This window comes from Danio rerio, chromosome 2 (assembly GCF_049306965.1).
Source record: "Danio rerio strain Tuebingen ecotype United States chromosome 2, GRCz12tu, whole genome shotgun sequence".
NCBI classification, from domain to species: domain Eukaryota; kingdom Metazoa; phylum Chordata; class Actinopteri; order Cypriniformes; family Danionidae; genus Danio; species Danio rerio.
The window spans coordinates 9,872,677-9,890,228 of NC_133177.1; the positions used below are offsets into that span (position 1 = coordinate 9,872,677).

The following is a 17,552-nucleotide window of genomic DNA, read 5'->3' on the forward strand; positions in this document are numbered from 1 at the left end:
CATTCATTCATTCATTCATTTTCTTGTCGGCTTAGTCCCTTTATTAATCCGGGGTCGCCACAGTGGAATGAACCACCAACTTATCCAGCAAGTTTTTACGCAGCGGATGCCCTTCCAGCCACAACCCATCTCTGGGAAACACACACACACATTCACACACACACTCATACACTACGGAAAATTTAGCCAACCCAATTCACCTGTACCGCATGTCTTTGGACTTTGGGGGAAACCGGAGGACCCAGAGGAAACCCACTCGAACGCAGGGAGAACATGCAAACTCCCCACAGAATCGCCAATTGAGCCGAGGCCTGAACCAGCGACCCAGCGATCTTCTTGCTGTGAGGCGACAGCAATTACTGCGCCACTGCTTCACCTAGAAACTTTTCAGTTTATGTAAAAAGATGTTTATCCTCTAAAGCACATCTAAAATGTGGGGTTCCCCAAATGATCTGTTTTGCCACCATTTTGTTTTCCTTGGTCAGTATTCACCTTATTCTTCGCCGACAAGCGGGCGCGCCCATTTGAATTATTTTAATTATTAGACATTAAAAACTGCTCGTTTTGCTGTTTGATGTTGCAAACTGATATTTTCTTATTATATTATTCTACTTGGTCTGTATAGTCATGCAAACATTTGTTTGTAGAGCAAGTAGTTTGACCATTTTCTGCCGTTAAATATTCCTAGTCATTTCTCTCATAGGTGACTGAATCGGAAGTTCCAAAACAATTGCGAAAACCGCTTCATCTCCGCATTTTAGAATAAATGTTCGCTTTGGACTCGCAGATTACTTTTTCAATTTTATGCTGATGACACTAAAATGATGTGCCCATAAAGCAAAATGACAGTGCTGGTCTATGCTTTAACTGCTTTTGGTCAGAAATTAAGGTGCCTAAAAAAGTCTAAAAATTAAAATGAACCCCTGGCTGAGGCAAATGTATTGGGCAAAAGTGCTGGTTAGTTTTGCTGCCAATGTAAAACCATTGATTAAAAATGTAGCTGTTGTCTCAGACTCTGCCCTGTTATTTTTTGATATGTAATTATCAAACTGTGGGATATTTTTTGAGTTGAGTATTTTAAAATAGACTTTAAAAAAATTACCCTTTGAATTTAAGGCCTTAAATTTCTTCGTACCTTGATGCTAGATGTTAAAGTCAGAATAACAATAAAGTAACAATAAAGTCAGAAATTGTTAAAGGTTACCATATCAAGGTTGAAGTGAAAGGAAAAAAATTGCCACAGAATCTTTCTTCAAGGGAAAATTGGATAAATAAATCAAAGGAAGCACATTATGAACTCTATGAAAGTCATGCAAATGTTTTACAATAAGTTTATTGATCATTATAAATCGAAGCTGGACAAATTATTAGGTAACACAAATCCATTTATTAATCCTATTGTTTAACATATGCTCCATATATGGGACTATCATAACAATGACAACCTTGATTGTAGTTTGAATGCATTTGAAAAAAAATTGGATGACAAAAAAAAGATACAATTAATGAATTATATGGAAAATAAATTAAAGGAATGCTTTTTGCTGTATTAGATATTGTTATTTTTTCAGAAAGGTTGGTAATGATTAATATTCATGACAAAAACCCTATGGTTGTAAACTGTAAAACCCCTGGTACTGGCATCATAAAAACTGTAAAAGATAAAATAAAGTGCAACCATACTCACATGAAAACATGTAAAACAAGAATGTATGTGATCCAACATATTTAAAATGAGCATAAACATATTATTAAAAAAACATTTATTATTATAAATATACACACGGTTCTTGATATCATCGCTGATCCTGACTGATTATTATGACACTGTTGAGAGCAGTGTCTGGAATTTTGAGGTCAGGCTGTAATTCAGCAGGGCGCAGGGAACCGCCCTTACAAAACTTGCCCCCATTCCATTATAAAACCCCCGGACTCCATATTTCGTATAGATACCAGTGAGACCCTGAAGAACATCTCCAGGCTTCTGTGAGCTCAAACAGAAAGCTGAAATTGGAGAGAGAAAAAAATAACATCGGTCAAATTACATTTGACATTTTTCAGAAACACACAAATACTGTAGGAAGCGTTCACAGACTGGCAATGGTAACGGTATTACTATAAGATGTCTATTTACTATATTCTAAAAAAACACTGTTCATGGAATATCTTTCCAGAGATGTGAGTAAAGCTTACCACAATATAAACCAAAGCAGATTTGAACTCGACTAACACTTGACATTAATATTAACAGCCTTGAATACTGAGCTGACATTAATAACCCTTAATATATGGCCAAGGCTGCACGGTGGCACAGTGGGTAGCACGTTTGCCTCACAGCAAGAAGGTTGCTGGTTCGAGCCTTGGCTAGGTCAGTTGATGTTTCTGTGTGGAGTTTGCATGTTCTCCCCGTGTTGACGTGGGTTTCCTCCAGGTGCTCCAGTTCCAAGTCCAAAAAACATGCGGTACAGGTGAATTGAGTATGCTAAATTGTCCGTATTGTATGAGTGTGAATGAATGTGTGTATGAATGTTTCCCAGTGATGAGTTGCAGCTGGAAAGGCACCCGCTGCGTAAAATATATGCTGGATAAGTTGGTGGTTCCTTCCGCTGTGGCAACCCCAGATTAATAAAGGGACTAAGCCGAAATGAAAATGAATGAATGAAATGGCCATCAGTGAGGCCAATGCTCCAGTTCTCTGCTGGTGTTATCGGCTTGTCTTGACTAGAGACTGGCAGAACCTGATGCAACCAAGATTTATAAATGCTGCATAGAGTGGGCGTAAAGATACTCATGTTTGTGCGGATACCAAACAAATTGGTATTTATCCAACCCACAGAAGCAACAGGGATGCATTATTAAGACCCTTTCAGTCGGGAAGCAACAAGTGGTGGAATCGCTGCAGACAGGTGCCTGTTTCTAAGTGGTGCAAGCATTTTTGTTGGATGGAAGTGAGAAAATGTCAATATTCATCATCATTCCCACTACTAACATAACAATGCCTTTGTGACCACTTCCCCTTGACTGTGAATTCACAGGGGAGTTTAAATTGAAGGGTTAATGGCATCATCAACCCGGATGTATTTCGTCTCCAAACGGCGCTCACTGTAGGCTTTGCTACACTCTCAGAAAAAAATGGTACAATGTTGTACCAAAGAAGGTACAAACCCTTGTCACTGGGGCAGTATACTTTTTACGGAACATAATTGTACCTTAAAACAGAGAAACACATTTGTACCATTGCAGTTTGTACATTTACGGATTTGATTTGTACCATGGGAAACCAAAATGTACCTTATAGTTTTTAAAACCTGCAGATACAATATTGTACCTTCATCAAAGGTCCAAATCTGATCCATGAAGGTACCACTACAGTGACAAGACACTTTGTACCTTAACAGTGTCAATTCTGTTCCTTATTTAAAGGCATTTTTCTATATCCAAAATGTGTCAATTTATTTTCAGTAAACATAAAACATCAAATACATTTTTAAACGATGTTTTTTAAGTTTCTTTTTGTGTAAATGCACCTTTTCCATTTACAATACAGAAAAAAATACTTTAACATAAATCAAAACATCTATTTTTTGCTAAACATTTGACAACACTTTCCACAAAAAAATGCTACAGAAATACATTCTCCCATGTGCAATATAAAACATTTTTCTCCAATTTTCACACAACACCTTTGTAATGACTTAAAAGGTACTTTAATTTACTTCATTTTAAAATAGAAATAGAATTATGCAAAAGTATTTTAAAGAGATATGCACAATGTTTGATTAGTTTTACAATACTAAAATGTCTGCATGAACACTTTGCATATGCAGGACTTTTGCCAGCTCACGTGCAAAGTGGAAGGCAAACACCAAAAGGTGCAGATATCAATAATGAAAATGTATTAATCAGAAAATGTATATACTGTAATAAAGAAGGAGTTGTCCAGTGAGAACATTTGTGTACCTTCATTTGAATACCATAAAAGGTACAGAACAATATCACAAGAAGTCTTTTCTGTACCATATAAGGTACAACTTTTACAAAGGTACAAATCTGTTCCTTAAGGAACATTATTTGTACCACTATGTACTTTTTTCTGAGAGTGTACATTAACTCTGTAAAAGGCCATTTCTCTCTTTGCATTGAACATTGGGCATTGTAATTTTACAGATGTAATTTAAAAAGTGTGATATCATAGTGGACCACCCCTTATTCATGTCATCACAGGTAGAAATAAATTAAATTTAAATTTAAATTGAATTGAAATTGACTTATTTATTCCCAAACCAAAAGACAGAGATGAAAATAATGCATAAGCCTTTATAAAATCACTGGCCGTTGAGGGTTTCATGGAACAAACACACCAGCCCTTAAGGCTTTGGGAATTTGGGATTTGAAAGGCTAAAAATCGATCAACTGGATTAAAAAGACAACCATCTTCAATGTCTATGTTTAAAACAGGAACACCCAAAGATGGAGCACCTAACACAAAGTGTATCCCAATGTATGTGTAGACTTTGAGACTAATTTGGTCAAATTAAATGAACAAGAATGACAATTTTCTACACTATAGGCTTTTTAGCACAACAGATATGCAAATTAAAATCTGTATTTGCAATTAATATGCAAATAAATATATGCAATCAGATATTCAAATAAAAGTGTTAAGCCATTAGGCAAGGTAGCCCAGGTACACATAGAAAGTAGGTAGCCCAGGCACACATTGACAGTATGTTTGACCATATGTCTCAATGCTACATAAAAATAAACAAAGAAATAGACAACATATGTCTTGGTGATAGTTCTTCTTGATTTCGGGGTATTTATCTAATTCATTTGAATGAATAATTTCTTGCGCATAATATTCATGTTTGCTAGTGCAACAGTTTTTAAAACAATAGGGATTTAACGGCTGACATATGGTATTTGTAATATTACAATAGAAGATTTTTTTTAGAATGTAAATCAAATAGAAACCGAAAACCATGACCACAGAACCGTATTGCAAACCAAACCATTACACTATTACACTATTACTGTCACCGACTCGGTCCCAGTCATTCCCCTCGCTGGCCAGCAGAGGTCATCATCACTATTGACATTACGTCATCCATTTACACTGATAGTAGACACACCTGACACGCATCCAGCAATCATCCCCCACACACATATAAGCAGCACACACACACACACACACGCTGCTTCATTGCGAAGTCTTGTTCTGCCCCGGCTAACACTACTGAGCGTTCTCATCCTTGCCTGCTTCCCCGTTATGATCCTGCTTCGTTTACTGACCCAATCTAGCCTGCCGCCTGCCTTGTACTTCAGCCTGAATCCTGACTTTGATCCTAGCCGCCTGCCGTTGAACTCTAGCCTGCTTACCGACTCTGATACTAGCCGCCTGCCTCTGACCCATGCCTGCATACTCATCCCGTGTTTACCTGCCGCCAGCCCAAAGACTACATACTATTGTGTTTGATGTGAGTTTGTGCACGCACAACATCTGTGTGCTATTGTTTGTTAAACTTCGTTTAATAAAAATACTGCAAATGGATCCCTCTGTGTCAGCCACTTCGTTACAATTACAACTATTATAACTATTACAAACCCATTTTGTGAATGTTCCACACTTCTAAATCACATATTGGTTTGTTTTTATTTTCTTTAGCTTTGTTTGGGGTTTATCTGTGTTATGTTTGCAGCAGCCGTGTTATATTCTCAGACAGCATGTAAAGTCAGTTTATCTGTTCGGGTTAGAATTTACCCTGAGCTTGCTGTTGAGTTCTGATGACAGCGAGTGGGTAGCTGGTAGCCTGTCCTGATGCAAATGCCGCGAAACTAAAGAGGAAAAGCTTGGAGTCACCAAAGTCTTCTGGATCTTGCTTAACCCAGCTCATTATTGACTGCCACAAGAAAAGAAAGGCTTATGTTAATAAATGATTGTAGGTTTTTAGAATAACTTTGCTTTATGTACATTGGTTTATTGTTAAATGATTGTATATTTAAATTGAATGTACAATTGCTAAAGATCAATGAAAGTTTATAAATGATTTTAAATGGAGCTAAAATAAGCATGTCTATGTGTTGTAATTAAATTTTTTATTTTTCTTTGGAGTATTTCGCATAGAATGTCATAAATCGTCACCTTAGAATTTATAAGGTTCTATCTGACATTTTTGTCAAAATCGAGTTATTCACATATTCTTTTTAAATGACCACTTATTTACATTATGGCATGTGATTTTATAAGTTGTTTACATTTTAAGGCTTTTTATTTAAAAAAACAAAAAAAGATGTATCTACAAAGTTGAACTCTAGCTTGGCTCTATAAGGTTCTATGTGTGAGCCAATCAGCATTTTTAATGCACGCACGAGGACCAATCAGGATCCGTTTTCATTGTCATTTCGCCGGACTGCTCCATTGACAGCAGGAAACACCAGAAGAAGAAATTCACACAAAATCAGAGTCAATTAAATAATGCCACACCACACAAAATTGAAATGTGTGTAAATGTGATGATTTAGAAGCATTTCTTGACACTGAGATTCATTCATTCATTTTCTTTTCGACTTAGTCCCTTTATTAATTTGGGGTCGCCACAGCGGAATTAACCGCCAACTTATCCAGCGAATGTTTTACACAGCGGATGCCCTTCCAGCTGCAACCCAACACTGGGAAACACCCATACACACTCACACACATACACTATGGCCAATTTTAGCTTACCCAATTCACCTGTACCGCATGTCTTTGGACTTGCGGGGGAAACCAGAGCACCCAGAGGAAACCCACGCAAACACAGGGAGAACATGCAAACTCTATACAGAAATGCCAACTGAACCAGCCAATGGTTGAACCAGCAACCTTCTTGCTGTGAGGCAATTGTGCTACCCACTGCGCCACCGCGTCGCAAACATTGAGAAGAAATGCTCAGTTTTAGATTGTTGAAAAAGAAATTGATATTTAAAAATGTGTATATTAAATATGTGAAATATTTTTATTTGTGTACAGATAGTCAGTGAAACACTTTTCAGTGTTTATTAAACTCATTTGCTCATTGTCTGTTTCTTTTAAAGTCTATAAGTTTAAAATGAGGCCTTGAAGGGCAAATTATTAATTTATTTCATGGGGCATATAATTCAATAAATATAATTCAATAATTTATTTTAAGCATAAAATTTTATAAATATGAACATATTAATTAGATAAAATTAACAGCTGCACTGGAAAAATATTTAGCACAGCCTTGCATGCTTAATTTTAAAAGAAAAAATATTCATACTAAAACATTAATTAAATGTTACAGAAAGCTAAATTTTTACTTTCTCAAGCATCAACATATTGTTACAACACTAAACTATTTATTTATTTATTATATTTCTTGATAAGTAATGCTTCAATGAATAATCTGCCAGATAGAACCTTATAATTCCAAGTGGAAAATTACTTTTCAGAATGAGGTTCTATCTGCATGTATCATGGTTTATTTACTCCAATTTGCAAATGTCAGAGAAGTTTGATCATTTACATTTAGAGAGCCCTTAGGGTCTCTGTCATGCTAATGTATGAAAGAGAACTGTTACACACATTGTTTGCTATATAGAATGCAAAAACTTTGAAGCTCAATATCTCAAAATCATTCAGAACGCAGATAGAACCTTATAATTCTAGGTGACGAAATGTTTTAGTGAACCAGTTTGTAGCCACGATACGTTAAAGTTGAAGCAGTTTTAAGGCTTGTGTGTTGATGGAATACTCAGATCTTACTTGATGCACTGCACATTCCACTCCAGCATATGGAATCATGCAGAGTATGCTGGGTTTGAAGCCTCTATAAAAAGCCGCCACAGACTCACTCTGGTAAATCAACTTGGCACATCCCAAAACTCCACTGTAGGTTCCAGCAGGTTGGAGATTGAGTCTAACTTTTAGCACCTGCCATTAAAAGAATAAGTCCATCAACTTAGATGTCAATATACAGTAAACCCACATAAACTGAATTGGGTCTGTTGTAATAACAACATTTTAAAAGCTGACTACAACATTTCATTACTGTTGTAATTATTACAATAATGTGAAGGAAAAAAGGAATGTATGAATTGGTTTTATTACTAAATGCAACCATAGTTTCTCATAAAATACAATTGTTACATTGTTTAAATATCTCACAATGTCACTACATCTCACAGTGGGCTGTTTCTTCTCATTATTGAGTTCATATTTACATATACATCATTTATTTATTATTCAACTCTTACATAAGGGAATAATGTACAAATGAGATCAAAATGAATCAAAAAGTTAAGAATTGTTGTGAGATTGCATTGGAACAGACAACACCTAACTGTAAGGAACTCCAACCTGTTATGTCACTGTGATACCTCTAGTGGGTAGAACACAGCATGTGCCACAGCCCCAGACACACAGCCTAGTCCAAACCTTTGATAGACCGACAGATTGTCCCTCTCACCAAGACTGTACATCCTCAGCTGTTTACAAAGTGACAAAAAAAAAAAAGAACGTTTGAACATCTGTGCACAAAAAGAAAATGTATGTGCAGTTTTGTGAGCATACCTGGGCATAAATGAAGCACTGAAGCGTTGATTGTGGTGTTCCTTTGAGAACATTCACAGCATTTCCTTGCCACAAGGATCTAATGCCTCCAGTCTGTAGCTCTCGGAATCCTAGAGACACAGCTTTAGATCCAAAGACCTGTCCAGTATATTGTCATGTTAATAATAAAGAAATGAAAATCAATTTTAAACCCCAACTCCTTTCTTGACACATATTGGTTTAAAAGGTGTAATGATTATGTAAGTTTAGGTTTAGATGATCTTCTTAACTTTCTTAACTGGCTAAATCAACCCAAATACAAACAATGCAAATCATTTGTTGTAGGTTTATTTTAAATTACATTAACACTAAAATTTCATTCGAATTTACCAGAAAACGTTAAAAAAAAAAAACTAGGCAATATTTGGTCTCATATTTTTAACATAATTTAATTCCGAAAAGAGCTATGTAAATATATTTAAAAAAAAAAAAAACGTTTAAATGTTTTTTTATTATTATTATTATTATTATTATTATTATTATTATTGCAAGAGGGTTTGTATCTGCAAATTTCAGTTATAATAAATATATTTAAAATTAACTAATACAACTAATTATAAATCAAATTCACTTTAAAATACATACAAAAATCTCTACCAAACACTGCAGTTTTATTTGTCAATATTTTTGCTTTACAGGGGTTTGTGCTGTATGTAGGCTATGATTTTTATTTTCCCCTAACATATGAAAATAAGGTTTTTTGGATAGTGATAATATTTTCTGATTTATGGAGTAATACAAATAGATTAGCAAAATTCCATTTGTAAAATTACTATGATTCTATGTCAACAAAATCAAATAAGAAATATAAATCTTGCTTTATTAATTGTTGACTATATTTTATACAACCCCAAATCATAAAAAAAATTGGGACAGCATGTAAAACGCAAAAAAAAAAAAAAAAAAAAAAGAAAGTAGTGATTTCCAAATTTACTTTGATTTGTATTTCATTACAGACAATATGACACTTTGATGTTTTGATTTCATTTTGATGAATTTGATGTTTTGTCTGGTCAACTTCATTTCATTTGTAAATATACATCCCTTCCTGTCATTCAGACCAGTCATTCCAAAAAGTTGGGACAGAAGAAATTTAGGCTGAAATAATTATGTGATTTGAAACAGGTGATATTAACAGGTAATTGTAATTGTGAATTGGTAAATAAGCAGCATCCAAGAAAGGTCTAGTCCATTAGGACCAAAGATGGGCAGAGGATTGCCAGTTGACCAACAAATATGTGAAAAAAAATATTAAAATGTTTAAAAACAATGTTCCTCAAAGAAAGAAAGGAAGACCTTTGGATGTTTCACCATCAACACTGAATAACAGATTAAAGGAATCTGGAGGAATTTCAGTGTGTAAAGGACAAGATCGAAAGCCTAAAATACTGGAATTAGTTACAAAAACTAATGAAATACTGGTTGTTACATCCACAAATGCCAGTTAAAACTGTACTGTGCCAAAAAGAAGCCTTATGTTAACTGTGTCCAGAAGCGCTGTAGATTTGTCTGGGTTAAAAGGCATCTGGGATGGACCATCACATAGTGGACACTGTGGTCAGGTAAATCAGCATTTCAGGTATTTTTTGGGGAGAAATGGATGCCGTGTGCTCTCGACCAAAGAAGAAAAGGATCATCCAGACTATTACCAGCGACATTTCCAAAAGCCAGGGTCGGTCATGGTAAAGGTTTGTGTCAATGCCCTAGGCAAATGTAACTTGCACTTCCGTGGTGGCACCATTAATGCTGAATAGTGCATAGAGATTTTGAAGCACAATATGCTGCCTTCTTTTCCAGGGACACCCATGCATATTTCAACAAAGCAATGCAAAACCACATTCTGCACACATTACAAAGTCCTGGCTGCAGAGGAGGTGGATACAGGTAATTGACTGGCCTGCCTGCAGCCCTGACCTGTCTCCAATAGAGAATATGAGGCACATTTTGAAGTGTTAAATGCGACAACGAAGACCCCTTACTGTTGCCCACCTTAAGACTTGTTTGCAGGAAGAATGGGAAAAAATTACACCTGAAACACTTCAATTACTTGGTGTCTTCAGTCCCTAAATGTGGTAAATGCTTTACTTTTCCAGCCTTTTTAAATGTTGCAAGAACCAAAATTGAGCGTGTTTATTTAAAAAATAAACTAAAAATCATGATGAACATTTAAATGATGTTTGTTGTATTGTCTGCAATGAAATACAAGTAAAAGTAAATTTAGAAATCCCTTTCTTTTTTTATTTGCGTCTTCCATACTATCTCAACTTTTTTTGATTCGGGGTTGCATCTTGCCTAGAGTTATCTTGTCATTTTATGTCCTTTTATCATTAAATCAAATACATTTTATTGAGTGTAACAACAAGTGTCAGGGAGAATAAATTAACCTGAAGTCGTGTCTTTAAAAGATCGATTGGTGCCGTCACAGTTCTAGACACAGCATCTGCCAAGCCTGCGGCCAAAATAAAGTTCCCCCAGACAGACAGGTCAGTCTCCTCCTGCGTCAACTCAATAGGTATCGAGCGACTCTCACCTACATCAAACACCTGAAAAAAAACATACTTTTAGATACCTGACGATGAATAGAGCAGAGTAAATGTATATAAGTAAAATCATGAAGAAACAAGTTTTTCATAATGGTCTCATGCCATCCCATGTAGGCTTAGTGTTTTTTTTTACAATATATTGGTTCCTAAAGTCAACACAATACAAGCAAAATATCACATAAAGGCCATATAAAATTGACTGATCAATGATTTAACCCATGCCAGCCAAAGTGATTTACAGTTTTTTACAATGGCTATGACACTTTTTTCAATACATTTAACAAGTTTGCTAAACTCTTAACACAGCAACACACCTAAAATACACAATTTGCAAAACAGTTAATTTTATGCTCAAAATCACACATTATAAACTAAACCTCTAAACTTCTTTTCAAAATACAATAATAAACGAACACACTACACCATGTCTAACAAAACACTGCAATCATGTTTCAAAATGACATTATTGTTCAAAACACAAACACATGTTCTCTTCCAACATAAACATTCAGTCAATCAGAACACACTGACAATAAAAACACTATCATCAGCTGACATTACAGAAACTCCATTAGTTTATGTGTCAGCTCTGCCCTTATATTTGAAGTCTCGTTACAGTTTTGTTTCGTTGGGTTAAGTAAATGCATGCATTTTCTTTCGTTTACGGCAAAATTTCTATACAAAACGAAGAAAAAAATGCTTTATAAAATTTACAGTTTATGTAAAAAAAAAAATACAGACACAGAATTTCTGCAGTACAGACTTTTTTTGCAGAAGGACATCACTGCAAACAGAAAAAGCACCACTATTATAGTAAAATAACAAAGTAATCTTCTATTCTGCCTGGTCTTTTGCCACATGTTCTCATCCACATTATACTTGATATCTTCTGTGGCCCGGCACAGTAACTGTGGCCCTTTGGCCTATTATGTTTTTCCTACGGCGACATCCCCAGCCTTGTCAACATTGAAAATTTCATGTGGTACTTGATTGGCCTCTAACTTCATGATTCTCTGAAAGTAATTAGACACAGTGTATGCAAATGCTGTACTGTATATGTACTGTATGTACTAATGAACTCCAGGTTTAAAGAGTAGTTTACTGCAAAACACACTGTGTATAGTACAGTAATGACTGTAACGCATAATCTTACACGGACGTATTGGTGACAGAATTCTTTGATGTTCCTTTCAAAAACCTCAAGAGTCCTCTATTAGAACATATGATCATGTGATTGGAAAAACCAAAACAAGACATGAGTGTGCTTTCTAGATGGGAATCAGCTGTCATATGTATCTATATCTATATATATATCTATATCTATATCTATATATATATATATATATATATATATATATATATATATATATATATATATATATATATATATATATATTTATTTATTTATTTATTTATTTATTTATTTATATAACCGCAATATGCTGTTTCTCATTGGCAATTGAATAAAATACAGGGAATATATTTGTGTTTCAATTCACAATTAGAACAGCTGTTCACTTTGACTTTATCCTATATAATTTCTGTTTAGAACATGGTGTTATCTGTTCTGACATACTGTGTTAAAGCATTTGTAAATTTGACTATAAAATTACATTGTTTTGTTCTTGGTTGTGCTTGTGTGTAAAAGAAGTTCAAGCATTTTAAATTTGTGTTAACAACAAGAAATGTGTTAATTGTATAGCCCACGAAGACGGATGTTGTGCTAACTGTGTTAAGAGTTTAGGAAACTTGTTAAATGTATTGATAAAAGTGTCATAGCAATTGTAAAAAACTGTAATCACTTTTAAGGTAAAGTAAAATAACACCTGAATTAAACTACAGAGCAGAAATATTTGCGTTTGCATTGTGAAAAAGAAAAGGTCTTATACATCCAGGTAGGTATAGCTGCAGGCCGGAGACCTCCAAGTCGGAGGTACAGTATTACACCGCAAGTCGGTCGGGTGACCTTCAAGTGGAAGGGACATGTGCTGCAGGTAGGCTGAGTTTAGGGTTGGTGTATGTAGACATTAATAAAACACATCAGGTTATTGTGAGGTTGGGTTTAAAGTTGGGGTAGGTGTAGACGTTAATAAAAGACAGCAGGTTAATGTGAGGTTGGGTTTAGACTTAGGGTAGGTGCAGACATTATTAAAAGACAGCAGGTTAATGTGAGGTTGGGTTTAGGGTTGGGGTAGGTGTAGACATTATTAAAATACAGCAGGTTAACGTGAGGTTGGGTTTAGGGTTGGGGTAGGTGTAGAAATTATTAAAAGACAGCAGGTTAATGTGAGGTTGGGTTTAGGGTTGGGGTAGGTGTAGACATTATTAAAAGACAGCAGGTTAATGTGAGGTTGGGTTTAGGGTTGGGGTAGGTGTAGACGTCCATAAAGCACAATATTGGACTCAGTGTCACATATAAGACAATAAAGAAATAATCTCCAGTTTTGTTCAGCCCACTTGCAGCTCAAGTCCCAGCCACTTTTAGCTGGCTCTGACCTCTGTATATACCCTTCTCTATAAATCTATATAATGAGATGGTGTACTACATGAGGAAAGTGTGTAATTTAGTATGCAAATCAGTGTACAGCAGAAATCTTACTTATAGTGCATCCAGTAAGTATTCATATTGCTTCACTTTTTCCACATTTTTTTATGTTAATCTTATTTCAAAATGGATTCAATTAATTTATTTCCTTAAAAACTGTACACACAATACTCCATAATGACAATGTGGAAAAAAGAGTTTTTGAAATTTAGCAAATTTATTCATTCATTCATTCATTTTCTTGTCGGCTTAGTCCCTTTATTAATCTGGGGTCGCCACAGCGGAATGAACCGCCAACTTATCCAGGAAGTAGATCAATAATCCAATGGTCACTCTGTCTGAGCTCCAGCATTCTTCTATGGAGAGTGCTCTTGACCTCAGACTGGGGCAACGGTTCATCTTCCAACAGGACAATAACCCAAAGCACACCACCAAAATATTATTGGAGTGGCTTTACAAAAACTCTGTGAATTTTCTTGAGTGGCCCAGCCAGAGCCCAGACCAAAATCCTATTGAATCCTATGGAGACATCTGAAAATGGCCAAGTGGTGCTCGCTGCAGAGCCATTTGAGGAGAGGTGAGCTCCAGAGAGGGGGAGCTTAAGCTTGAGCTCCACCTTTTTTGCACTTCTTCTACGAGTGATGTCACTGGGGGTAGGGTTAGGGGTGGGGTTGGTGTACGCATTAAAACAGCTTACAGGAGGAGGAGCGACAGCTCATGCTCCCCCTCTCTGGAGCTCACCTCTCCTCAAATGGCTCTGCAGCGAGTACCCTCTCAAAATGGCTGTACACCGTCGCTTCCCATCCAACCTGATAGAGCTTGAAAGGTACTGCAAAGAGGAATGAGAAAAAATCCCAAAGACAGGTGTGCCAAGCTTGTAGCATCATATTCAAAAAGACTTGAGGCTGTAATTGCTGCCAAAGGTGCATCTACAAACTATTGAGCAAAGGCTGTAAATACTTCTGTACATGTAATTTTTCATTTTTTTTTTTATTTTTAATAAATTTGCAACAATGTCAAAAATCGTTTATCACATTGTCATTATGGGGTATTGTGTGTAGAATCTTGAGGGAAAAAATGAATTTAATCCATTTTGAAATAAGGCTGTAACATAAAAAAAATGTGAAAAAATTGAAGCACTATAAATACTTTCCGGATGCACTGTATTGCTCTTAGATGTCCATGGAGTCTGCTGGCATTGGTTAGAGTGGGTTTATGAGTGAAAGATTGAACTTTAATGTGCATCGGGTTTTTGACAAGAAAGATAAAGCACTGTATACTATAATACCTCTTGTTTCTAAAATTCAAACTGGTAAAAAACAAAGTTGGCAAGAACACCCAGTTTAATTTTATTTTCAGTCAGAGACTAAATAGTTAGAGGCAGTTTTAAATTCTGTTTAAGGCTAAAATGATACTTTAAAGAAACTTGTAACCATTGACTTCCACTATGGACCTCCACTGTCATCTGCCTTATTATCTCCAATAATGTCCAGTGCTGGATCTAGTGGTCTGGATTGTGTGTCCTGAAATGTGTGGGTCAGTTAGAAAATAACCTGAATTTTGTGAATTCTACAAAATTTAGTCTCATTTTGATTTATAACATTTCCTGAGGTATTTTAAAGAGAATATAGGTATTTGAAAGCTTATCTTACCAGGTTATGTTTCCAGGAAGACACCAGTTCCCCAATGTTTTCTGCTGGATTAACAATAACATGATGGAGAAATTCCTCCCAGTCTACTGTCATAGAGTTGTCTTTATCCATCCTAATGAAAAATAAAATTAAATGTTAATAATGTAATATAACTGATTTATAAACTGTCAGAACTTCCAGTCTGCAGATATTTCAATATAATTCTCGTCTTCCAGAGTACTGAAGTCTACATCTTTGTAAACCAGTGTTTTGTAATAATTAAAAATAAAATATGGCAAATGTGAAACCGCTTGGAGGATCTTACATTTGAATGATTCTTTTTGCATTGGGTTTTGATATGATCAAACCTAGTTCCTTAAAGAGAGTCATGATGTCCTCCAAGTCAATGACCCCTATCGAGAAGAAAGAATATTTAAAAATAAAGTTTTACCCTCGTGTTGACACTTTTAATAAGGAAATAAGGATATTGGGAGAAGTCTGCTTACCACTCTCATTTCTGTCAATGGCATGGAAATCTATTTTCCATTTCTTCTCTTTGTCCATCATGTAAACAAGAAATTCTTGATAGCTCAGACGTCCATCCTCATTTTTATCATAACTGGACAAAATAGCCTGAACAAGAATAACATTTTGTCACCCAGATATAAAAAATAAACCATATAAAACAACTGTGCTTTTGAGTAGCTACTGAACAAAGAAATCTTACTTTAACCTTTTCATTGACTGGTTCCACACCTATCCTTCGCATTTCACTCTGCAGCTCCTCAGTAGATATAAAACCGTCTTTATTCTTGTCGAGTTTCTCAAACAAGCCGCGGAAGTGATCCATGATTTCAAATATTCGTATTTAAAAGTCACGCGTTGGTTAACAAGTCTATTAAATAAGCCTTTTAGTTTAATTTGTGGCGGATTGTTATATTTTAACCTTATTGCTGCGGTTACGCTGAGTCACAGCCCCCGCTTGGATGAAACAGTGCAGTGGTCCAGCGAGAGAGATGCCAGCCTCTCACCGAGGAACTCATGCTGTACCGCTGCTTTCCTCCAGCAGATGGAACTGTGGGAGTTTGTTGTGATGCGGAACCAATGACTGTAAAAAATATGGACGACGCGACAGCCCTTTTTCCCATTGAACGCCTTGAGGGCAAAACGCCTGCTTGACGGGCACAAACTGTCGCAAAAGACTGCTGAAATTGGAGCCTTGACATGCGCAGAAGGATTGTCTGATGGAGCCAGAGGAGGAGCCGCGAAAATGAGCAGAGTCGAGCTTCCAATCAAACGCTTTATGTAAAATCAACCACGCCCCCCGAACTTCTCAGCATGCGTTTGCTGTCATATCAACACAAATGGATGTAATAACGTTAACAAATATGAGGGTTTTATATATTCAATCGCGCCAGCTCCAGGCCGCAGCGCATAACTTACTCGCGGCGTCACGGGCTAATTCCGGCTCGCATGCGGCAGCGCCGGCTCGCTCGGCCGCCGCATCTGGCTCGATTGACTCGGGCTGGAATTGGGTAGTGAGTCCAGGCATCCGGAGTAGGTCCAGCAGAGGTAGTCAGTCTGAGCTCTAAGAGATAAGTCTCCGGCAGGCGAGAATCTAGCCGGAACTGTGTTTTGCTATCTGGGTGGCTAGGCGTGTATCAGCAAACTAATAAAGCCCGAAAAAAGCCCTGATCTTAGCGAATAAACAGTGTTCCACCAAATCATGTATGTCAGAAACTATAGTTTACTGCTGAACTCATTTTGTCATGGTAAAATAACACAGAAATCGAATAATAACATTTCAGTCTACTTCAGTCTCCTGCCGAAGCTCAGACGCCGCGCTTTGAGAAACTGTCAATCACAGCTGTCAATCACGATGACACGCCCAGCATTAAATTACTGCTAAAAACAAACTGTTTACAAAAATGAAGATCTGCACCTATTTCAGCACAATAACCAGTGCCTTAATCGACCAGAACTATCTTTCGGGACATTTTATTGCAAGTGTAATATTTTTTTTTATTTGGGCTCAAGTCTCCTTCATTAACACGGAGGAGGCGGGCTTTATGACTTGTACTGCAGCCAGCCCCCAGGGGGCGATCTAACGGCCGAGACCCTCACTCAAACGTAGGCTTGCGGCACACTTGTGCGGAACATTCTGTTTTTTACAGCCTGTGTTTGGAACGGTGTAGATTGCTTAAAGAGATAGTCCATCTAAA

General features: G+C 36.4%; 1 protein-coding gene across 5 annotated transcripts; it reads right to left on the reverse strand.

Annotated features, from left to right (window-relative positions):
* Positions 1 to 1,746: 1,746 nt before the first annotated feature.
* Positions 1,747 to 17,335, reverse strand: slc25a24l (solute carrier family 25 member 24, like). 5 transcript variants are annotated; one of them, XR_012389315.1, is made up of 10 exons: positions 16,058 to 17,335; positions 15,837 to 15,963; positions 15,656 to 15,743; positions 15,352 to 15,463; positions 10,996 to 11,154; positions 8,573 to 8,710; positions 8,360 to 8,487; positions 7,766 to 7,933; positions 5,762 to 5,900; positions 1,747 to 2,004 (listed from the first exon to the last, which is right to left on the reverse strand). XR_012389315.1 is itself a non-coding variant. In XM_073920916.1 (10 exons), exons 1-10 carry the CDS (start codon positions 16,178 to 16,180, stop codon positions 1,820 to 1,822), a joined length of 1,341 nt encoding a protein of 446 aa, XP_073777017.1. In that variant the 5' UTR covers positions 16,181 to 17,121; the 3' UTR covers positions 1,747 to 1,819.
* Positions 17,336 to 17,552: the final 217 nt, after the last annotated feature.

Coding starts and splice junctions, on each gene's coding strand:
- slc25a24l (XM_073920916.1), bottom strand. CDS start 16,180: ATGGATCACTTCCGCGGCTTGTTTGAGAAACTCGACAAGAATAAAGAC. Junction 15,464..15,655: donor GCAAAAAGAATCATTCAAAT/GTAAGATCCTCC, acceptor ATTTTTCATTAG/GATGGATAAAGACAACTCTA. Junction 8,488..8,572: donor AGTGCTTCATTTATGCCCAG/GTATGCTCACAA, acceptor CTTTGTAAACAG/CTGAGGATGTACAGTCTTGG.